At 48.7% G+C, this 23,013-nt stretch overlaps 6 protein-coding genes across 6 annotated transcripts; 4 read left to right on the top strand and 2 right to left on the bottom strand.

Moving 5' to 3' along the window:
• Nucleotides 1-9,615: 9,615 nt before the first annotated feature.
• Nucleotides 9,616-12,743, top strand: FIESC28_02643 (uncharacterized protein; the record flags this gene model as incomplete). Its single annotated transcript, XM_031156792.1, has 2 exons — nucleotides 9,616-10,678; nucleotides 10,729-12,743. 2 exons carry the CDS (start codon nucleotides 9,616-9,618, stop codon nucleotides 12,741-12,743), a joined length of 3,078 nt encoding a protein of 1,025 aa, XP_031019184.1.
• A 441-nt stretch (nucleotides 12,744-13,184) lies between these two features.
• Nucleotides 13,185-14,213, bottom strand: FIESC28_02642 (uncharacterized protein; the record flags this gene model as incomplete). Its single annotated transcript, XM_031156791.1, has 3 exons — nucleotides 13,185-13,841; nucleotides 13,896-14,120; nucleotides 14,211-14,213. The coding sequence occupies 3 exons, from the start codon at nucleotides 14,211-14,213 to the stop codon at nucleotides 13,185-13,187; spliced, it is 885 nt and encodes a 294-aa protein (XP_031019183.1).
• Nucleotides 14,214-16,382: 2,169 nt separating this feature from the next.
• Nucleotides 16,383-17,150, top strand: FIESC28_02641 (uncharacterized protein; the record flags this gene model as incomplete). Its single annotated transcript, XM_031156790.1, has 1 exon — nucleotides 16,383-17,150. The coding sequence occupies one exon, from the start codon at nucleotides 16,383-16,385 to the stop codon at nucleotides 17,148-17,150; it is 768 nt and encodes a 255-aa protein (XP_031019182.1).
• Nucleotides 17,151-17,960: 810 nt separating this feature from the next.
• Nucleotides 17,961-19,273, bottom strand: FIESC28_02640 (uncharacterized protein; the record flags this gene model as incomplete). The annotated part of the gene is made up of 2 exons (XM_031156789.1): nucleotides 17,961-19,025; nucleotides 19,082-19,273. The coding sequence occupies 2 exons, from the start codon at nucleotides 19,271-19,273 to the stop codon at nucleotides 17,961-17,963; spliced, it is 1,257 nt and encodes a 418-aa protein (XP_031019181.1).
• A 609-nt stretch (nucleotides 19,274-19,882) lies between these two features.
• On the top strand, nucleotides 19,883-21,188 carry FIESC28_02639 (uncharacterized protein; the record flags this gene model as incomplete). The annotated part of the gene is made up of 4 exons (XM_031156788.1): nucleotides 19,883-19,957; nucleotides 20,107-20,264; nucleotides 20,395-20,457; nucleotides 20,516-21,188. The coding sequence occupies 4 exons, from the start codon at nucleotides 19,883-19,885 to the stop codon at nucleotides 21,186-21,188; spliced, it is 969 nt and encodes a 322-aa protein (XP_031019180.1).
• A 1,130-nt stretch (nucleotides 21,189-22,318) lies between these two features.
• Nucleotides 22,319-22,957, top strand: FIESC28_02638 (uncharacterized protein; the record flags this gene model as incomplete). The annotated part of the gene is made up of 1 exon (XM_031156787.1): nucleotides 22,319-22,957. The coding sequence occupies one exon, from the start codon at nucleotides 22,319-22,321 to the stop codon at nucleotides 22,955-22,957; it is 639 nt and encodes a 212-aa protein (XP_031019179.1).
• Nucleotides 22,958-23,013: the final 56 nt, after the last annotated feature.

The following is a 23,013-nucleotide window of genomic DNA, read 5'->3' as shown; positions in this document are numbered from 1 at the left end:
CGCCTCCCTTTTTTTTTTTTGGTGTCGGATCTTTGTTCTACCCTGGGAATAGCATACAACAATTTTGGAACCGGGGACAGGCATTTCCCATGAACGCCATCAGCCGTGCTTTGATAGCTATAGCTATAGCTAGCTGTACAGTACGTATAACCATAACCTGGGGAGTGATCTAAACTAAACAATGGAGCTCGAGCTCGAGCTGAAGCTGATTGATACGATACGATACTCATTGAACCACAGTCCAGGGACGCTTCTGAGCAATGACGTTAACCCAGCTGGGGTCTGGGCCAAGTTACTGTTTAACCGCGAAGCGCCAAAACCGGTTCTCTGTTGTTTGGAAGACTAAACTGCCTCATCTGTAACAGTTCTTCTAGACCCCGGTCGAGTTGATTTCCAGCGTCTAAAGCACTGAACATTTTGATATCCGACCATCGACTAGCCTTGCCCGCTTGCCTCGCCGTTTCAATGCCTGGTCTAAGCTTATGCCGTTCTGTAAGTTATTCTTCTTTATTCTCCAACAGCTTTCTGCTCAGCTTAGCTTAGTACGTATGTATAAGTTGAACCTCGGCGACTCTCGGTTGGGTTGCCCCAGTCTCCCCCAGTCGTCGTCGTCAGTTATGGGCCCTTGTTCCCTGGTCTCTTTGCGGTTCCTCAACTCTGAAGCCGCCGGCGTCGGCTGAAAAAGCTCATGAGAGTGACGCCTCTTGAAGGTCTCGACCCCCGGTTCCTGAAGAGCATGTCCCTGCATGGAAGACCACGGAGAATCCAGGACAATGGTTAAGCTCGTGTTGTTCTCAGCAACAACAACAAAACAACATCTGCTCACAAGTTCGAAGGATGGAGCCCTGTTCATGTTCCCCTCTGAAAGGGAAAGGGAAAAATTCAGGGTCCTCTTTCTGGTCGTGAGACAGTCGCACTCCGACTAGGGCCCTGGTTCAGAAACACAGCGGTTCCACAGTCAGCACAACGAATGAGAGTGACGAATTGACGATTCAGAAGAATCAGTGTCAATGGAGCAGTCTGGACTTTTTGAGGATTGATATCCGCATTCTTTGAAGAGTTACCGTGATTGAGTTACCAACAATCAGATATACAGCATCTACAGTGCCCTCAATACCACAGAAACGGAAGATGACATATGGTTCCTGATGCTGCAATGCAAGGCATTGTTCGGTTTGTGCAAGGTTACGTTACGATTTTCAATTTACGCAGCGTTGTTGGGTCAGAAGCAAGATCCAACCCATGTCTAGTCCGATGCTAGTGTCCATATTGGAGCAGCTGGTGACAAGCGACAAAGGAACTCGAGTGAATGGACAGTAACCGAGGAGGGGCGTGCGTACAAGAAAAAAAGATCAATGCTCCAGTTCATGCTGCTTTGCGGCAGCTGAGCTTCCTGGATAGCGGTTCGCTTCGCTTCGCATGTCATGGCTATCGAGCTGTGCTGTAAACACTTACATGATGCTACATACCTACAGCAAACAAAGAATGTCAGGTACCCGTACGCATTCTCACTCAGCTGGTTAGATGGATCATCGAATTCTGCATTGCCATTTTTGATCAAAAAAGGTTCAAGCGGTTCGTAGATCATCAGATTAGAGGCAACCTCTACAATCCAAGTTAGTAGATATCGGATATGACAACCAATCATTAGAACCATATCAGAAGCAATTCTCTCCCAGCCGCTATAGATCTGAAAACGGCCTTCCAGACTTTCCATGGCTGGCATTTGACTCTTTTCGACAATGGTTATTCCCACGTGCACATGCCAGTCAGGAATGTAAAGCCACCGAGTGAAACCTTTTCTATCGCTAATACTGTAAGCCCAAGCCCTCGTATAGCGAGCAACAAAGAATCGTGAGAGAGTCGGCTGGCTAGGGACCAGACCCTTGAATTCCTGCGGGAGGCGTTTCGTTCCCGGGTATAGTTTTGAATATAGAGGTCGGTCGGTCGATCGACAGCATTCTCTAACAATAGTCTAGTCCTGGCAAACCTGCGCCATGGGTTAGAATGCTACCTACCGAGATGGGGAATAACAAAACAATATCAGTGATAGTAACAGTGATAGTCTGCGGGGTGTCCGACGCCAAGGTCAGCAATTCAGTTCAGTTTCCCCTCCTAACACTCAAAGTCAGACTGCACAGCACCCATTCGAGGGCTGGACTCGTCCAATGACAAGGCTGGAGCGCCATATGACGAAGGAACTCGTTAACCTGTTTACCAATACTCCGCATTATCATCCTTGTTCACAGCCTTGCCTTGCTTGTCTACAGACTGCGAGTGTCTGTCTATAGTGTATCACGATCGATCCATTATCGTACGCAAAAGGATTCTATTCTCGAGTAAAGACCTTCCCTCGGCATTCAAAACTCCGAACGCTATGATACTGTAGTGGTCCTCAGCGGGATGATCGCCCGTCTTTGTTTCTTTGGGGGCGGCACACAGCAGAGTCAGTCACTATTCTGAGAGGGAGGGGCTTTCAGTCTCTCTTTGTCTGTCTGGCGTCTTGTTTGTTCCTTTTAGATATAGTTTTATTTATACTTATATTACCCCTCTTCTTAGACATGTTGATCTAACAGACAATCGAGAATTGACTTTTGCTGGTACGATCTTATCAAGCCACAAGACAGAGACAAAGAAGACCAGTCTTCGACTCAAGGTTGAACTACTGGGATACTACAATTGCCGGTAACCGCTTGACTCACTCTTAGCCTAGTCTTCTTTTTTTCCCCTCCTCTCGAAACAAAAAGCACTGATGCGATATCTCCTAGTCCGTTGTAGGCGTCACTCCCAAGCACTGCCTCCGCTGCCAAGCTGATGCTATTGTCGCTGACACTGCAGCAACCTCTTCAAGGTTTACAAGGGTCCCTCCCTGTCGATGAGGGTCTTGTGGTCGCATCTACGGAGTCGAGTAGCCCTAGGCGGGGCTTTGAGAAGGAAAAGAACTGGAGTTTCGAAGACAATTGCCGTGATCTTTTTTGAGTGACAACGGTAGTGTGGGATATCAATCTTATCTTTTCTTGGTTTATAATTAACTGCAGGAGAAAAAGAGTAACTCTGACTGTCGCTGTGATGTTCTTATCATGATCTGATGGTGTGGGAAGAAACACCAAAAATCTTGGTAACAAAACATCAGCAACGAACCAACGTTAGCTCCAACCGTCAAGACCGCGTTTTTTCTCCCTCTGACGCGCCTGAATTGTTTACTTTGAACCGTTTTTGGTAATGAGCTGTCTTCCCAGTTTCAACCTCACTCTGACTCGACTCGACTTGACTGAATGTCTGACTGACCGAACCCACATCAGCACGTCGCTCGGTTGCATCGCTTCGCTTGCGCATTGCATTGGCCTGCCTTGCATGCATTAACTAAATACACTGCATTGCTCGTGCCTGGCAAGTGCAGCGGCTCACTGTACCTTGTGACAGAGAGATCCTGGTCAGAGTCGTATCAACATATCATCCATCAGGATCGGAAACAGAAACATCCAGTTTCTGTACACGAATCTCCAAGTTTCAAGAGCTAGTTCTCCATCATATCAGACCATTTGTCGTCCTCTTCTATAAGGCTGTTAAGATATGAAACCAAGAATTGCTAGATATGTCCGTATTCTTCCACCTCATCCCGAGCCACCTGAAATACCCGTACCGGACTGTAACGGTTACGAACTGTCTCCATCGTCCGAGGTGGAGTTGATATGTAAATCGTTATTATTTCCTGCCTCACTTCCTTGGATTGAGACGTCTTAGCTTGCGCGGACAGACGGGTAGAATGTCCGTCAACGATGAATGAGTTCGTTGGTTCTCCAGAAGCTTTGGTCCAGGGTCGAGCTATGTAGAGTTGGTCTCAATGGCGTGCTGTTAGCGATATTTCGATGACGAGACACTACAGGTACAAGACCACACTACAACACGCTATCTGTTTTTTCAGCCCGTCTCTCAACTGCCTTTGATCGGCCCTAGCGGTCGGTACATTACCAAGAAAGAACAGTGGCAGGTTTGTGTCTTCTCTTCAACCCAATTCAAGATCGCCAATCTCGATTTCACTGCGTCTCGGCCAAGTATTGATTCAGTTTTCGGGGATTTTTCCTATTCTTGGAAAAAGAAAAGTGTATTTCTTGAGGATCAACAAACAATCAATAATAATAACAGCTGAAAATCAGGTTCGTATTGCCGGTAGCAAACTTGCATTGAGTTTATGGCTGTCTTTTGACAGCGGGAATTCATAGTATGGACCTGACTAGACAGCCTGTGCTGTAACTGTCACTGTCAAAAACTCCCTGTATTTTCTTTTGATACTCACTGGGACTTCCTTGCCTGACATTGAATCAGGACACGGCCCAATCCTCCCAAGATGCTGGCCGTATCGTCGATCCACGACCTTAAATCCCGATCTCCCCTTCTGGCACCGTCTAAGATTCGACGTCATTCTTGGCCACGGCCGTCTTTCTCCTTATTAAAACATCGTCATCGCACCAGGGTTTTTCCCTCTGTTTTATATTATAACCTGGCATGAAGCGCAACGTTTACACGAACGGGAACCCGTTCACAGGGGAGCTCAAGGTCCGATTATTACGGTGCCTACCTGACGGGCGCACGTACTGCCGCTGGAATAAGCCTCAATTGAATCCATGGCCGTAAGAATTGGCCTTGCTTGACATTGGCATTCCTTGCCTTGTGCTCGTGTTGCTCGTGTCTCCTCAAGGTGGGCAAGTCGTGCGTCACAAACTTTCAATAACCCGCAGCCATGCAAAGGCCTAGACGCGACTTGGACTTTTTAGCTATCGATGAGCAGAATCTTCTTATCTCTGACTTGATGTTTACTCTGTTTCTACAGAGACGAACACTAATAGCTGCAGCTGCAGCTGCACTACTTCGCTTCTGCGGCATGGCGAGGGTTCCACTGGACTGGACGCCAGAAAAGTGAGCTGCAGCTAACCTACATGTACCTAAAACTAATTTATCAGAAGGGACCAATCGCTGTCTTTAGTGGCCTGCTGTTCGTCAGCTCCAGCTTGTCTTAGACCATCCTAATGCGGGATGGACCACGAGTTGAGCTCCACCACGTCAGTCAGTCATTCACACCTCATTCACCCCTCCATCCCTTGACTCTCTCAAGGGCCAGGCTCTGTATCCGTTGCCCTGTACCGGTAATTCTCAGCGCGAAACGTCTCCTGACTGTCGAATGGGGGGTAATCATACTTGAGACTTTGCCCCAAAGAATGTGATGGTGTGATGTGATGCCATGCTTGTATGCGCAGGATTCTTGTTAGAGAATTGACCGGGGCAAAAGATAGAAACGAGAAGTCTTCCTAATTCGTGGGGTAATAAATTGGCACCCGCCCCAAAGTAAACAAATGGGTTAAGCGTGTCGCGACTGTCGTGCTTCTTATTCTGTGGATCTCTAACGCGGGCTCACGTGAACAGATCTCGCGTTTAATAGGTGGGTCTTCAATCCATGGCATTGAAGATATCAAATTGATATCGATGCATCAACCAATATTTTAGAAAGATCTTTCATGTCGTCACTTTCATTCTCACTTACCATGTGCTTTGTTCCCAGATTGACACTTACTCAGAGATAGCATTCCGGAATCGAAATTGGCTATGAGTTGTCAATCTTGAACTGATCGCAACGGCCGTTCGATTGCCGGTACTAGATGAAGATGAAGGCGAGATACTATTTTAAGAATGACGATTGACCATCGAACTCTCTTAAGATTGAATCAGATCTAAATAATCAATGCTTCTTTACATCATAACTTCCTGAGTTCTATCAGACCATAAACCTGCCAGCAGTTAATGTCATCAGACTCTAGTGGGTTGTTCTGGAAGGCTTCTGTGGATTAATTAATTATGGATATGCATCAAGCATAACGTCCATTCTTCAACTCAACTTAATTCATCCTTGACATAGCTTCTTTATTTTTTATTATTTTTATACAGAATCCACAATCGAAATGCACGCCCGTTATACTTTAGTATAACAATTTCTACATAACATGTCGTTCGTTATGCTGTATCACGTGCCCTCCTTCTCCTTACTTTAACTCTTGTCTTCAACTCCCTACTTACTCTTATTAGTTGGCCCACACTGCCGGGATTGCGGAGGGTCAAGAAAGAGGCTCTACTCTAATAAAGGCAAGTATCAAATCTACGATCCTTTTTCTTCTTTTCTTTGCCGGTGACGACGTGTCGGATGGAGTAAAAAAAAGTGGTTAAATCTTTTCTCAACGCCTCGTCTCCCTTTTGGTGTCACTTGGCGATAATACTATACCAACTTGGACATGTCTTTACTTTTTTAAAGAGGCAATTAACTCTTGTCTCTCTTCTCTTCCGGCTTTACCGACTCCATCTTCGTCTGGCCTGTCCTTGTCGCTTCTGAACCCAGCCCAGTCTCTAGGCTCTCCCCAGTCAATCCGATCCTAGAGCAAACTGTTGCTCTGGCGATCTACGCGTGAAGCAACTAACTTAGCACGCGCATCGGCCAATCTTCATTTTGGCAGTTCCCTATCAGTTCCCTAGCCTGGTTCTCTATAATACGTACTTGTGCATGTCAAGAAACTCATTTCCCGGAACTGGGTTGTTGGTTACGCTGGTCGAGTGAGGCTGTAATGGAACAAACCTTTTGACTTAGACTTACACTTAGACATAGCAGCATTAATTTATATGCCTTGCTATGACGGGATACCGCATACCACAGCTTCCAACTATCTGGTCATTTATCCAAGCTTTCTTTTACACGTCACTCGTGTTCAATTACGACATCGTCTTGCTTGTTTCTATTTAACTCTTAAATGGAATACGTAGCATAAGACGATATCTTAAACAGCCAGCATTCCATGTCACCAGCAGAGCCTCGAACATATGACAGCACAATGTTGCACATATGATCATATCATGGTCTGTCTTGTACACACGATATAATGTTATGCTTGACATGCTGACCGCACGTTTGGATCATCTATATCGATTGTTTCTGCTAACTCTCCTAGGGTCTGTGTTTCCCTTCCCTTCCCTCCCTTGAGGCTTGAGCACAAACATGGTCCCCGGGGTCGTACCAACGGATGAACACGTCGAATAGTGTGTTACGCACTGAGCTTGCAGCTCGCCCTTCCCATCAGCACGGCCGTGACGGAAAGGCGGAAATGAGATGTGAAAAAGACCACAAAGTCCAAGCTCCCGCCCGACTTGGACTGAGACTCCAAGCCTCAGGTAAGGGAGCAACTGACAAGGTCTGAATCCTGGGACGAGGCGACAACGACTATAGCGGCTCATGAGAAATCGATGCCCCGTGACTGGGACTATCAAAGTCACGAGATTTTCTGTTTCTACGGCAAAAAGAGATCCAAGCTCCTTGGTTGTCTGGTGAGATGAGAGTCGAGATGCGCACCTCGTGAGCGGGTTTCATACTAAATCCAGGGTAGCTGGGGTAGTCTCCTACTAAAAGAGTCCATACTCAATTCAGGGTCCAGTCGAAACCAAACGTTAGCTTCGTCGCGGATAACGACAAGCGCAAAGAATTTTTCCAGACGATGTGGGCATCGCAATATTTCTGAGTGGGCGTGATCGTCAACTATTCGACGCAGCTATTCGCAACACAGGATAGACTGTATTCAATGCGTTGTGGTGGCGAGTAAGAGAAGTCGTTAGTTGGGTGGTGCTATTACTACAGTATGGAGCATGGATCTTGGTCTTGGTGTGTTACACTCCTTTCTGTCTGACTGACTCTGACTCTCCATCATTTGAGCCTCATGCTGTGCTGTACTGTGCTGTGCAAGCACAAGTGTTACATAGTACATCCATGGAAGCAACGATAATGGATAGATGGAAATTCACGATTTCGTCTCCACAACAACCATCAACTCTCTGGTCAAAAGTAAACATTTCCATTGACCGCCCAGCATCACGACATCTCTCGGTAGTCATGATCAAATTTAGCTTATTCGCCCTAGGGTCCTACAGCTTCCGTAAACGTTCTGTGTTCTGTAATAAGCGAAACTCTAGCCCGATAAAAGCAATCTCTGTTCGAAACAACGTCTCGAATTGAACAGGGTTGGATACGCAATGATGGGGATTGGACGACGATATCTGATTCTGGCTAGAGCTTATATCTATCAACCTTGCGCAATCACAATCACTGTAGTAACTCACCTCAACTCAGTAACCTGTCAGTGAAACTTGCAGGGCCTCCACAGCCGCGGATGTAACATCCATACAAGCCATCACTCAGCCCTCAGCGTTCATGCGTCAACTTCCATGCTAGATCTGGTTGACCATCTCCTGACTGGACTGGAAAAAGACCCCAAGTTAGTCAAGGCGTCTTGTCCTTGAGGGTATCGGTATCGGGTATACTGTACAGTACCCAAGACCCCAGAGGCTCCGCAGCGAAGGACCGAACAACGGAAATTATATGTCAAAACTTTTTATCGGGAAAACGTTAAAGCAGAGCGGTTGCTGGTTAACAGCGTATTAGTGACTTTTTTGCGACTCAAGTACAACGTCAAAACTCAGGGACAGGACAGAAACGCACATGCCAAACTCCGCAATAGGAGCTCATCCCAGCACGGGGTAATACTAATACTAAGTAGCAAAGCCAAGAGCGACGATACAAGGCGTGACTTGAAAAAACTGACATTTGATAATTATCACCATGTACGAATGCTGATACTTGTCATGACTCCTATGATGGATCTTAAGGGGGGTTTCGTTGTTGGTTGATACAAGTGCACTGTCGTGACTTTTCTTTTGCAACTTTGCCATGTAATTAAGGGGAACAAGACACCTATAATCAATGGAATTAACATCCTCCTGAACGTGGCAAAACTCCTATTGATAAGTAACCATCAATTATCCCAACCAAGTAGTCATATCTGGCTTGAACAATGCTTCGCTATTGCTTCTCATAGACAACCTCATGCCGTCTCCTAAATCAAGATCATGTTCACTATCGGGCATTCCGCTCAGGCACTATCTGCTGATAGTGGTTTATTACTATTGAATAATTATTGAAGTCAAATTTGAGGCTCCGGATTGACATGTTGGTCTTGGTTGTGCCCATTGCCCTGTTCACGAACTGCATCAAGTCGTGATACAGGCATAGGGTAGTCCAAAATATCGAAGCTTAGTATCTAACTCACCGAGAGGATTGAGGCCACAACCTTTCCTTGAGATTATCCATTACTCTCCAATTGACTCATGAACTTCAAGTGACTCATAATGGGCTTGGAAGAACAATCATCACATATGGATTTTGGTATCGTGGTAGGGTGTTGTCAACTTTAAAATTGACCTCTCCAGGCAAGACACAGCTTGTACTCATCTCAGTTGAAGTTGCTCACATCCATTGAACCGTGACTATCGCCAACACAGCTGTGACTCACTCTCACAAAGAGTTTTCAATTATACATATCTCCTCGTGTAGAATTATTCGTCTCGTAGATCTTCAAGGTTGACAGATACCTACGTCAGTTGGTGGGGTTCAGCAACTTTTTGGCGGTCAAACTCGGCAGAACCTCAAATCCCAGTAATTTTTCTGCAAAAGAGTGTAGCTATCGCAAAAAGACTGAAGAACCAAGTAAATTTGCGCCTCAATCAACCATCACACCCACACATCCGAAAATGGGTAGTAAACGAAAGCGCGGTGCCAAGGAAGGCGCCAACAGCCTACAGAATCCCCAGAAGCGCACAAAGAACGAGTCCGAACCCTCAACGAAGAAGAACAAGACAAAGACCCCAGGCGCGACTAAGACCAAGGCCGACCCGACCCAAGTGAAGGCTCTCTTCGTCGAGTCACCAATTGGCGAAGACCGAAAGAGAGAGGCCGATCTCTATGAGCTTCTGGGTAGCGAAGACCCCGAAGACCGTCTGAAGGCTGGCGAGTGCGTTGTCCATAGCTTGTTAGGTCCCGACGGCGGAGAGGGCGTTTCCAGTGCTATTCTGCGACGACACCTCGATCGCCGTCTGTTTCGTGGACTCGCAAGTGGCCGCAATGCCTCCCGCGTTGGGTTCAGCCTAGTTCTCTCGGACATTCTCGGGCAATTGTTTGGAGAGAAAGCGCTCGCCGAGTCGACATACGAGGACCTCGACTTCGATACTGTCCTCCAGATCTTGACCGAGAAGATTCAGATCATTGGAAATATCCCTGGACAGGAGGAACGAGACCACTACTGGGGTCAGTACTTCGGTCTTTGTGCTTTCGTGAAAGCTGGAATCCTCTTCCGCGACATCTCGAGATGGAACACAGTTCTGGATCTTCTTCTGAAGCTTGCGGCTAAGAAGGTTTGGCTTCGCTCGCACTGCGGTTGGGCCATCGTTGAAGCTATCGATCAGATGAACCAGAAGCAGGCCAAGGCTACCCTTGAGAGGATCGCGGAAGCCAACCTGGCCAAGACTCCCGAAGGTGTGGCTATCTGGCTTGTTGCTCTCGCTCGATTCCCTGATCTCAAGGTGAAGCCTTGGAGTGATCCTCTTGCCAAGAAGTCGTTTGGCGATCTTGCTGCAGTTCTTCGAGAGAGCTTTCAGGACTTTGACAAGGACCAGCCCGAGCGTGGTCAGAAGAACAAGCAGGCCAGCTGGACTGCTCAATCGCACTTTGTCTGGGATATCCTTTTGGCACATTACCTCAAGGAGGGAGAGGCCAAGGCTGAAGAATTCCAACAGTTCTGGGCTCGTGTAGTTGATGGTAAGTTTGAATGTGTTTTCTCCAGTATATCAGTAGCTAACATCAACAAGACTCCCTATTTGCCAAGAGCGCCACCGACGGACAGAAGTTCAAGGGATTCCAGGTTTTCCAGAAGATGTTGGAGGGACTTGCCACTCTTCCTTTGCACCTCGAGGCACTTTTCAGCAAGAACCTTTCTCTCTGCCTCATGAACCAAGCCGCGAAGGAGGACCGATACCTGCACCGAGCAGCCACCAAGGCACTGAAGACAATCGAGTCAACCGTTTCCGCCAACCCTTCGACACTTGTACCCATCCTCAAGAGCCTGCTCGGCCAGAACGGCGCCTATAACTTCGATCAGCGAACAAACACCAAGACTATCGACCGCCTCCTACAGAACATATCCGAGGAGACTGGCCAAGAGGTAATCAAGATTATCCAAAAACCTATCAGCACGCTCGGCCAGCAAGAGACTGCACAAGCCACATCCACACTCCGAGTCTACGTCGACTATCTATCCAAGACCCTCAACGCTTCAGCTTCAGCTACCTCTGGCAAGATCCAACAAAAGGCCTTCTCCTCCGCCCTACAAGAACTTTCTCAACTTGCCTACTCTCAACCTAAGCACATCCCCGCAGATGCTTTGACAGAGGGCATTCGGGAGCTTTGCCGAACCCGCCTCGAGTCTTCATTTGCCAAGGTCAGCCGAAGAACAGAAGACTATGGCACACTATGCCTTGCAGTGTCTTCTATTGACCCTGACTCGGTGGCTATGTCAGAGGAGATTGGCGAGGCTGTTCAAAATGCTCTAGCAAGAATGCAGAAACTACTTAAGCGTAAGGCTTCAGATGATAATGAGAAGAGTCTGTACCAGGCCCTGGCTATGCTTCACGCTGTTTCCGTCTTCCAACTATACAACGAGGACCCTGACGCTATGGAGGTTCTCAACGATCTTGCACAATACTCTGACCGCCTCAAGAAGGGCAAGTCCGCTGAGAGTGAGGCTGGAACATCGGAGTTTCTTGTTGAGATCCTACTATCCTTTGTTGCACGACCCTCATCTCTCATGCGTGAGGTCTCCAAGCAGGTCTTCGATGCCTTCACTCCTCAGATCTCAGCCGGTGGCCTTGAGCTTCTGACTGGACCCCTTTCATCTAACGAGAGCACCAAGGGCCAAAAGGAGCTATTCAGCACTGGAGAGGACGAGATGGAGGTTGACGAGGATGAAGAGGACGAAGAAGGAACAGACGGGGACGAAGAGGATAACTCAGATATCGAGATTGACTCTGATGTTGAGTTTATCGACATCAACGAGGCAAACGATGAGAGCGGGGACGACGACGAGGATGATGACGAAGAAGAGGAGGATGATGATAAGAACAAGGGCGAGTTCGATAAGCCTGAAGACCTGGACAACGCTCTCGAGAAGATTCTCAACAGTCATCGTTTAGACAAGGACGTCGAGGCCAACTCTTCAGAGGACGAGGGCGACATGTCCGACTCTGAGATGTTCGCCATCGATGAGCAGCTTGCTGCGGCCATCAAGCCTCGTATCCAAGACCGAACCAATGATTCCAAAAAGCAGAAGAAGGAGGCCAAGCAATCTGTCGTCAACTTCAAACACCGCATCCTCGATCTTCTCGACATCTACGTTAACAACGAGCCCCTCAGCCCCCTCGCCTTCCCTCTCCTGCCACCCCTGCTCAATCTCATGCGCACCACCAGCACAAAGGCTCTGGCTACCCGTGCTTGCGATATCGTCCTCAAATACCAGAAGGCCTTGAAGAAGGCACGCAGCAACCGCGAGAAGATCGAGATCGCCGACCGGGATGGTCTGCTAGGCGTGTTGCTCGAGATTCACGAGGCTGTTGGACAGGACAATGCACACGCATACGCAAAGGCGTGCAGTGCGGCTAGTCTTATCGTTGTGTCGGCTCTCTTTGCCGCCGACAAGGACAACATCAAAGATGTTATTGGCGTATATGCCAAAACATGGGAGAGCTGGGTGCTTCGCGAAAGCAAGCCCCAGTCATCTTTCTTCCTTGACTGGTACAATTGGTCTCAGAACACAGCTTCCCAGGCTTAATAGATATGAATGTTCAGATAGTATCAATGGCGTATGTGTCGATGGGCAACAAAACGATAGACATTTTTTTTTGAGTTGGAAATGAATTTGCTTCAAGTCGTCTACAATTTAGAATTGGTAACTTTCTCTCCATAAAATCGGTGACATCAACAGCACCAGGTTTCTGTGAAACGACGGGCGATGACCTTTTGTTAAGTGTAAGTGGAATTATAAAAGAGCACCTCGAACTTTGTACAAAGATCAAAAGATCTCTGGGCCTACTGGATCTATGAGCACATCTCCCTCTTCCCCTGACAGACATGTCTCGCACGTATATAGCACATTTCAGAATCAGGCATCCCGTGAGTACTTCGGAAGCCTGCAGATGAACCATTAAATTCTATGAACTCGTCATCATGATAGTACAAGTGCCTTAATTTTTGTTCTTGACACAATCGCTCTCTAATCCTCCATCTTATCGTCGTCCTTGGCGTCCTCGTCATCATCATCGTCGTCGTCGTCCTCATCCTCGGCCTTTGCTAATCGCTCAGCCTCTTCCCGCAGCTCCTTTGGTACCTCGACATGCCGTCCCTTGGTGGGACCATCAGGCCCGCTGATCCAGGTCATCTCGAGCTCAAAGTCCTTGTCCTTGTTATCCTTCTGTGCGATGTAGATGATGCGTGCGGCCTGCTTCACAGCGTCCTCTAGAGACATGTTGCCAGCGGGCAAGTCGAGCTTCTCGAGCTCAGCCTTGGCGGCCTGTCGGCCCTTGCCTGTGGCAGCTCCGTAGTAACCCCAGTACATTCCACTGGGCTCAATCATGTAAAGGAAAGGTCCGCCGCGCTTGCCCTCAACCTTGCCGCCAGCTCCAACCTTGGGTCCTGATCCCACCTCACCGTCAACAGGGAACTCCTCGGGGGTGTCGTAGCCGCCCAAGATAGCGGTGATACCGAATGGTCGGACTGATCCGTACATGGTGTAAGCTTGGAGGTAGCCACCCATGCGGCTGGCGAGATCGGATGTGGGAATGGGGGTCTTAAAGTTCTGTCGCCAGCTCTGGGCCTCGTCGCGGGCTCGGTCGACGAAGTGACGTCCATCGGGAACCATACCAGAAGATACCTGGCGAGGTTAGTACGGTCTGAGCATAGTAGCTGTAGAGGAGAGTTGACGTACAGCACCGACGTGGCTATCGATTGTAGCAATGCGCTTGTTGGCACCCGGTTTTAGGAGCTTGGATGAGACGACCTTCTCGATAGCTAGAACGACACCGTCCTTGGCTCGAATGCCGATAGAAGTGCCGCCACTCTCTACTGCCTTGACTGCATATTCGACCTGGAAGTTTCGTCCATCAGGGGAGAAGATGGAGTTGAGCAGATCGTAACCCGTGCCTATCGACGTCTATATAAAGAGACAAGCTAGGTCAGCACTTGAAGCTATCCCTCGATGACGACAAGCATGCTTGTTTGGATATGTAATTGATTAGCTTACCATGATGAATGATTTGTCTGGTTAAGTTGATAAAGTGTAAGCCGACAGTGGAGAGGATATCGGGCGGGAATGGGTGACGGAGGGGAGCTGTGTTGTCGAGATGCTTGCGATGGCGTTGGCTTGGAGCTTCCTTCACCTAGGCAGCCTGGAGCTGCGTGTTGCACTTGACCCGGCGGTACACTGCAAGGCTGGGGTATGTGTGCCTGAGGTGTAAAGATATGCGCCACATCTAGAGACAGCCTTGAGAAATGTGGCACGTGGCTGTGAAGACGGGAGTGGCGTGGGAGGATCCGGTGGACCCTTCCAGGTAAATGGATCGCCAGCTCCCCTGCAGCGAAAGCTAAAGGAATTGAAGGTCTAGAACTGCACATCCTTGGAGAGTTTAGCCTCAAGTCTCGGTATCGAACCGACGCAACATGTCATGTGTTTGGAGATGGTTTCAGCTTGGAGTTATGCTTAGCTATAAACTGCTCATTTATTCATGCCATGACCTCAATGAAATATTGACATTGACAATTTAGACTGTCATAATGCCGCCAACATGAGATGAACATGGACCTAACGTTAGCATCGAGACCCAATTCTAGAGCACGCCGTTCAGTTCGCATGCTTCTTGTTAGGCAGGTAACAAATCTTGATAGTGTCGACCCTTGGATGAGGAGCCACTTTAACCACTCACTCACTACACGAACATTTCGCTGTCTACCTGGCGGTGAGTTTGAGGTTCGTTGAGGCCTAATGTGAGTATTGATATATCCATATGGCACTAGAGTTTCTTTTCATTTGCCCAAGACAACAAATCTTGAGACAGGCAGAACAGCACAGTTCACATAAAATGAACCACGTCAAAGCAGATGATTCGGAAACGGAATGCGACAAACCATGTCGGTGCTGAACTAAAGCATAGCAGAGCAATTAGTGTGTGACGGTCGCCGTGTGGCACAGGCTTATTGGGTCACACCAGGTCAATAAGACCAGGGTTTTGGATGAAGCTGTTTGGAGTCGAATCCTTTCTTTGCGTGAAGAAGTGAATGAGGCGAGTGATTTAGTTTCGATGGTTTCTTGATATGGCAGAGACTCACTGATATGATGTTGAGGAAGATCATATACAAAGACATTGAATCATATCCAATATAAAAAAGTGTTGAGATGAGGTATTGCAGAAAGTGGATGTTGTCATAAGAGCCATCATGTGCCTCTGTCAGTTGGTTCCGTGTGTCTTCACTGCGTCATGACCTGGAAAGGTGCCTGAATGCACTGGAGAGTGGGCTACCTAGCGGCTAGATTGTAGTGGGAGGGGTGCCCACTGTCACTGTCACTGTCACTCCTCACTGTCCCTGCCTGTCCCACGTTCCATCTCATCCATCATTGCCCCTCCATCAAATATCCCCCCACGATTCACTCCCAAGAATCCATGGATGGATATTCTTGATTCTTCACGTCAACAACTACAAACCGCTTATTATCTTGATCTCATCGAAACTGACGCAAAGAAACCCCTTTCATCTCTCATTTCGCCTTGTCTTTCACTAATCATCGCATTATCCGCCTCACAAAGAGATCGTCTCAGACCTCCCCCACTAACGTTAACCATTTCACCCCGTGCACTCCCTGCAAGCAACTCGACCCAACGGTCCACCGCTCTTAAGCCCCTCCAGGCCTGGTCCGTCAAGGCCCAACTCAAGGGAAGGGTCCTTTGAGCCACGAACAAGAGACAAACTCCCGTCCCTTTCTTTTTTTATATACCTCCTGTCTCTTCTTCATTGACTTGACTTTTCTTTGACTATCCGTCAAAAAGCTTAGCTTAGCTTTCAAATAAAAAAACAAAGAACCAGAACGTCTTCAGTTCCTTTCCTCGCCTGCGCATGATCCCGAGTCACCTCCGTATCCAACATCGCACCCCTCCGCATTCATTGCCACTTCGAACAAGCATTGTGTCAGTCACATCGATCTGATATTCACAAAACTCCACGGAATCATCGGACTTGAATTCCATCGCTTCTGTGCTCTAATCATTCCATCTACAACAACCGACAGCTGTGCCGCTTCTAACTGAATACTACCTTGACACTCCTTCTGATATCAACCAAACTTGGTATTTATCCTGTCCTTTTTAGCTCGATATCATGCGAAACATGCTAACAAACTTCCAGATACCACAAAATAGCAATCATGTCCTTCATGCAATCACAAGATGAGCTTGCTGCTCTCCTGGCTCGCAACCTGACCTTCAACCCGATCCCGGAGCCTGCCCCTGTACCTCAACAGGAACCCAAAGCAGACAATTCTGAGCCTATCATCTACACTTCCGTCCATTATACACACTCCGCCCATATCACACAAGCAGCTCAGCACCAGGAAATTCCTCGACGATCTTCAGAGCCACCTCAGACTCAAGCGCCAAGTGTCGAGGCCGTCTTGCAATACCATGGTGTTAACCCAGCTACACTCACTCCTTCACAACTCCAGCTTTTCAAGGTCGCCGAGCCTGCTCAGCAGGAGAGACTTATCGAGCTCTGGAACATCTGCCCCCCTGGAAATGGTGGCGATATCCCTGCTCTTGCATGGAGCAGCACTACTGTTGAGAACGAGGAGCAGCTTGCCCGTATCCGTTACGACAGAATCAACCAACAACAGCAAATCATGAGCCTGGATGGCACACAAGTTCAATCAAACGATGGCAGATGGGTTAACCAGCAAGAGCCCGAGACAGAGCCATACATGGCTTCCGGCTATGAGGAGCTCATGCGAAGAGAGCGAGAGCGAGAGGCCCGTGATTCTCAGCCTAGAAGCACTTATGGGCTCTACTCTCACGCCACAGACCCCGTCTACATGGGCCCCGACTACGCTCGTGAGCAGCAACTACTCGAAATGGCGTCCCAATACGGCGCCTGTCAGGGGTTCCGGGCACCTGAGATGGACACCATGGATGTTATGTAAATGATCACCAACATCGGGAAACAGAACAATGTTGTATTTGATTCGACGATCACTCAGTGAGAGTAAAAGAACCTCGAATCGGGTTTCTTTTTTGGCGGTTGAATGAGCTATGCACGCCACTGAGCGCACCGGAAAGGAAATAGGAATGAAGCCATGAGTAACCAGATATTGTATGAGATTTTATAGCTTATTTGTATGGTCATCAGGATGGATGAGAATTATGAGAAACTAGTTTTAAAGGAAAGGAATCGGATGGCGCTGGAGGAGCCTTAGCTTTCAATTTGCAAACTACTTGCTACCTGTTCATTTTCCAATCCTTATTGAATTCCTTCAGTTCGTATAACCGTGATAAGAGCCGTCCAGGTGGGTATTGAAAAGAAATATCCTCTAAGACTTAGGCTACAGAAATAAAGTAGCCTAAATGATAGCCTAAGCTGGCATAAGATCAAATTATTTCATCTCTTGTGCCCTTGGGGCCAATTCTTATGACACCCTGAGGCCGTCCTGTTTATCAGAGGCTGACGACCCCTTGATACTTGTCCAAGAGTGCTGTTATTCAAAGTATGCTGTATGGATGTCACTCGACCTGACCTTGGTGTGTTTCCTATCTATATGTTCATATATAATCCTCAACTTCCTCCGATTGCCGATTCTTGTTCGCTGTTCGCTGTTCGCTGTTCCCCATGCCTGTTGTCTACTTCATTTTGTGTCCGGCTCGAGCAAATCATCCATGTTGTAAAGGGGGTATCAAATTCCATTTAAGCCTTATGAAGTGAATTTTCATCATCGTGCAGTTCAGTATATCCATGTCTAAATCTCAGTCTTCTCGAGCTTCTTTGCCAACTCATCCACCTCCTTGTCCTTGACGGGGATGACAGGCTCCTCCTGAGCCTCCTCGGCCTCCTTGATCAGCTTCTCGGCACGCTCCTTAGGCTCGACGTCTTCCTCCTCTTCCTCCTCTTCCTCAGCATCGCTGTCGGGCTCCTCAAGCTCATCGAGCTCGTCGACACCCCACTCGTCTTCGTTGACGATGTCGCCACCAAACTTCTCCTTGCGCTCTTCGAGAAGCTCCTGGAGGACTGTGATAGACTCGTCATCCTCGGTGAGGATATTGCCGTTGATCTCGATGCGCTTCAGGGCGGGTAGACCGTCCTTGGCAGCAGTGGCGAAGGCCTTGATGCCCTTGGCAGGGATTTCGTTGTACTGTAGTCGCAGTATCTCGAGCTTGTTGTTATTTCCCTTAGCCAGAGCGTTGGCAACGAGAACACCACCCTTGGAACCCAGAAGAGAGTCACCGACACCAAGCTCTTGAATGGTAGCCCAGTTTGAAACGACCTTGGACAAAGCCCTGGCGCCGGTAACAGTGAAAGTGTTGTCCTGCAAGTCGAGAACCTTGAGCTCAGAAGCGTGGCTGAGACCCTCGGTCAGAAGGTGAGAGACACCCTCCTGTCGGATGCCGTTTTGAACCATCTTTACGGTCTTGATCTTGTTGTGGAGCTTGTAAGCCTTGGCCCAGGCGGTCATACTTCCGTTCTCCAATCGGTTGCGACCGCAAATAACAGTCTCAAGATCGGGAACCTCCTTTCCTTCCTTTCGAGCGGCCTCCTTCTTGCCGTGAAGCTCCGAGAGAGCGTCGGCGATGAGGATACCAGCATGAGGACCCATGCCGTTGTTGTTCAGGTAGAGGTGCTGAAGAGGGACGTGGGCGGAGAGGAAAGCCACGAGAGGCGCTTGAACGTTCAAGCCGAAAGCATTGTCGTTAAGGTTGACAGTGTTGAGTTTGGGGAGGTTGAGGACAGAGGTCAGGAGAGAGGAGATGGCGTCGGGAATCTCGCTCAGGAGTCGACCGGTGAAGATGTCGGCGAAGTTGGCGACCTGTAGTAAAATGCATTAGCAGACGTAAGACATAGAACAGGAAGATATCAACATACTCGGAGGTTCTTCTTGGTCGCAAGGACCTCACCAAGGCGCTGGCAAGCGCCAACACCTAGAGTGTTGCCCAGAATGCGAACCTCCTCGACATCTTGAGATCGAAGAGGGGCAATGTGAGCCTCGATATCCTCAGCAGTGTCGAGCTTGAGGCCCTTTCCCTCGAGGGAAAACACCTTGTTTGAAGAAGCCATTCTATAATAAAGAGAGAGCAAGGAGCGGATCGCTATGAAGGAAAGAAAAAAGCTGTATTGATTTCCAAACCCAAAGGAAAAGTCGTAGTTTAAGTCAAAAGAGTGTCGAAGTTTGGTGTGAGTCTGAATTCAGTCCAAGGTGGGGGTGGGGCAAGAAGCAGGTAGGCAGAATCAGGCAGTAGGTGAATAACCCAATTAGGCTTGAACATGGTCCCTGATTTGTTTTTGCAATTCCCCATCGCTATGGGCAGCCGAGCGAGTTCAGGCAGCTGGATCCAGCTGGGACAAGCCCCTAGTACTACTGGAGTGCTGGCTGCTGGGTCTTACAGAGTGTCGAACCCGACTTTATCCCGGAGATCGGAAAAATTTGGAAGGCTCACGGCGGAGGTCACCTGCCCGTTCAGCCGAGCAAGGCGAGAGCGGTCGAGCACGTGACCTAGATCCGACCCGCATCCAATCAGCGTCGGCTTATTGGAACGCTCGATAGGATTTTGTCTGATGCTGCTAATGATCTCTGCTTGAGCCCTTTTGTCCTCCGACTCCGAGAACGACCTCCCCATCTCGCCGCCTCACATTCGATCGCAGCAGTGACGGTCTAGCTCGCCCATAATGTTTGCTAGGTCGTGTTTGCGCTCGACGCGCACCTTCAATGGCCTCCGCAACGGCCCTTCCAATGTCGCCAAGGTATGGCACGATTCTATCACCTCTGCCAACGAGCTTCCCGTTTGCCGAGATATCATCATCACGAACCTCGACACGCCACAACCACGCCAATCGCATCACAATGCGCCTCAATTGCATGTACAAGATTGCTGACGGTCTTTTCTTTCCAGCGTGCCGCTTCCTCGAGCTCCAACGCCGCCGGTGATGCCACTGCCACTCGACTGAACTTGGCCGCCGCCGCCTCGACTACTCTCGCCCTCGGCTCCATGGCCTGGTACTACCATCTCTATGGACCTGTGGCCTTTGCCATGACTCCCGCTGAGGAGGGGTACGTTCTGTCCCCGGCTATCGATTTTTGAAGTTCGATGTTGTCACCATTCCGGTGATGAGGCATAAATTCAGCCCATCGATGATTCGCACGGCTATTGCATCAACAGTCACTAACAGTATCAATATAGTCTTCACCCTACCAAGTACCCTTGGGTTCACAACCAGTGGTTCAAGACCTTCGACCACCAGGCGTAAGATGCCACCGATTCCGTTGAATACGCCATATCGAATTACTGACACCCTTAACAGTCTCCGCCGTGGTTTCCAGGTCTACCAGGAGGTCTGCCAATCCTGCCACTCCCTTAGCCGAATCCCCTACCGAACTCTCGTCGGTTCCATCTTGACCGTTGACGAGGCCAAGGCCCTTGCCGAGGAGAACGAGTACCCCGGTGAGCCCGATGAGCAGGGCGAGATCCAGATGCGTCCCGGAAAGCTGGCCGACTACATGCTTCCCCCTTACAAGAACGAGGAGGCTGCCCGATTCGCCAACAACGGTGCTCTTCCCCCGGATCTGTCTCTCATCATCAAGGCCCGTCACGGTGGCTGTGATTACATCTTCAGCTTGCTTACTGGCTACCCCGAGGAGCCCCCTGCTGGTACTCAGGTTGCCCCTGGCATGAACTTCAATCCTTACTTCCCCGGTACCGGTATCGCCATGGCTCGTGTCCTCTACGAAGGTCTCGTCGAGTACGAGGATGGAACCCCCGCCACCACCTCTCAGATGGCCAAGGATGTTGTCGAGTTCCTCAACTGGGCTGCTGAGCCTGAGATGGACGACCGAAAGCGCATGGGTATGAAGGTTCTGGTTGTCTCTGCCTCTCTGTGGGCTGTCAGTGTCTGGGTTAAGCGATACAAGTGGGCCTGGCTCAAGTCCCGAAAGATCGCCTACGACCCTCCTAAGGAGGTCAAGGTCCGCCGCTAAACGGGCAAGATCTCAAAATCTCATTTGTATACTAGTCGCCCCCTAGAGCAGCTCCTTTGTCGGCGGTGGCGGGTAGAAAAGAAGTCTGGTCGTGGAAGGGAATGAAGTTTGGAGGTGGATGTTAGAGTGTAAATCAGATGAATCGTTTTCAATACCTTATTCGACAGTACTACGATTGGGGTCTTGCATGGGTGACTGGTAGCAATATGTGAAGCTCCATATACTGGATGGACATAATGATTTCTCACTATATAATACCAAATTTGAATCGCCCGAGTCTCACGAGTAGACTTGCATGATATTGGAGCAAAGAATTGTTTAAGGGATCTTTATTTTTACGATTCGATTTTGATCCGAGGAGATTTAGTGACCGTTCAGACGGCTCATACCAAGAAAAAGATTGAGCAAGTGGTTGTTAAAGTGATGTGATATGTGTGCAGGGTGACGGCGGCTGTCCATGGCTTGTAAATAGTAGCATGGATGCTGTCCTAGGCTATTCAATAGATTCTTGGATTCATAAAACCCCGCCTCCACCCATTGGCCATGTGATGTAGGCATCGGATACCACGATGACATTTTGACTCTTACGTGAAGCTATAGTGGCTTGAGAATTGACTTTTTCCAAGAGTTAGAACTGTTTCCCATGCAAACAACTCCAGCTATATTCAATTACATTAATGCTGAATCAATCTTTACGACTTCATACTGTACCAATAATCCGCTGTGAATTGCTGGGTCTTAAGAGGTTCACACCACTATCATCCAGGTTGCACCAGGCCTCCTCCACTGTCATTGGCTACTACTCGGCTAGCGCCACAATGTCAACGTCCACACCCGAAGCAGGAGCCACTTTTCTCGATGTTGCAGCAGCAGGTGCCTTCCTTAGTGACCAGTTACCGTCGCTCCTCTCAACCACTCTCCTTCAATCCTGCTCAGCTCTTAACTTGCTCCTCTCACCTCCTTACTTCTCAACCTTGCTTACCACCTAAATCTTCCTTTCTTACAGTACAAGAAATCTTTACCGGTATATACATACCTTCATTGCTGGACCTTCTTCTTCCCTTACCACAAATTTACTTTGCCACGCCGTGCGTGCCCAATAAGCAGCACTGGCAAAAAACCACCTCACGATGCCTTTTGTTGGAGAAGACGTCCATTCAGGACGCAAACGAAGATACAGCGACGACGATGATCGACTTGCATTTCCAACATACCACCCAGAAGGCTCCAGGGACATTTATGTTGTCAAACAGAAGCCGGAATTCGCATTTCGAAAGGTCCTTCCAGTGTCCAAGCGAATCCGCACCACCAGCGACGATATTGATACAGACGACTCGAACACGAACACCCGAGGCCGGCGTCTATCGCAGATCAAGGCGCTTCAGTTCCAGCCTGCTACCAAGACCATTCTTGCTGCCTGCCACATCTGCCACCGCAAACCAACCAAAAAAACACATCTCGACTCTTTTGCCGACTGCCAAGGCTGTGGGGAGCGTACTTGCTTCGTATGCATCCGCGAATGTCATGGATGGAACATGGATGGAGACTCTGGAGTCTCGGAGCAAGAAGCACTTTCAAGATCGTTCCACATGCATGATGTGGACGACGAACAACAACACAATACCAACATGAAGGAAAGACAGCAAACGAACCAAGGATGGAACGCTGTTGGGCATCAGGCTGTAGTATGCAGTCGTTGCTGTATCGAACGAGGTACAGAAGGCGAGGTTACGTGCCTGGGTTGCTTTTCTAAAATGGAGGGCTCATGATTTAGAACGGGGTACGGCATGCATGGCGTTTGTTTACGAATAATGATGGTTTATCG

The sequence above is a fragment of the Fusarium coffeatum genome, assembly GCF_003316985.1.
Source record: "Fusarium coffeatum strain FIESC_28 chromosome Unknown BRIP53273_contig_56, whole genome shotgun sequence".
In the NCBI taxonomy this organism is placed as follows: domain Eukaryota; kingdom Fungi; phylum Ascomycota; class Sordariomycetes; order Hypocreales; family Nectriaceae; genus Fusarium; species Fusarium coffeatum.
Note: the sequence above shows the minus strand (reverse complement) of the source record. Positions and strands in the feature narration are given on the sequence as shown.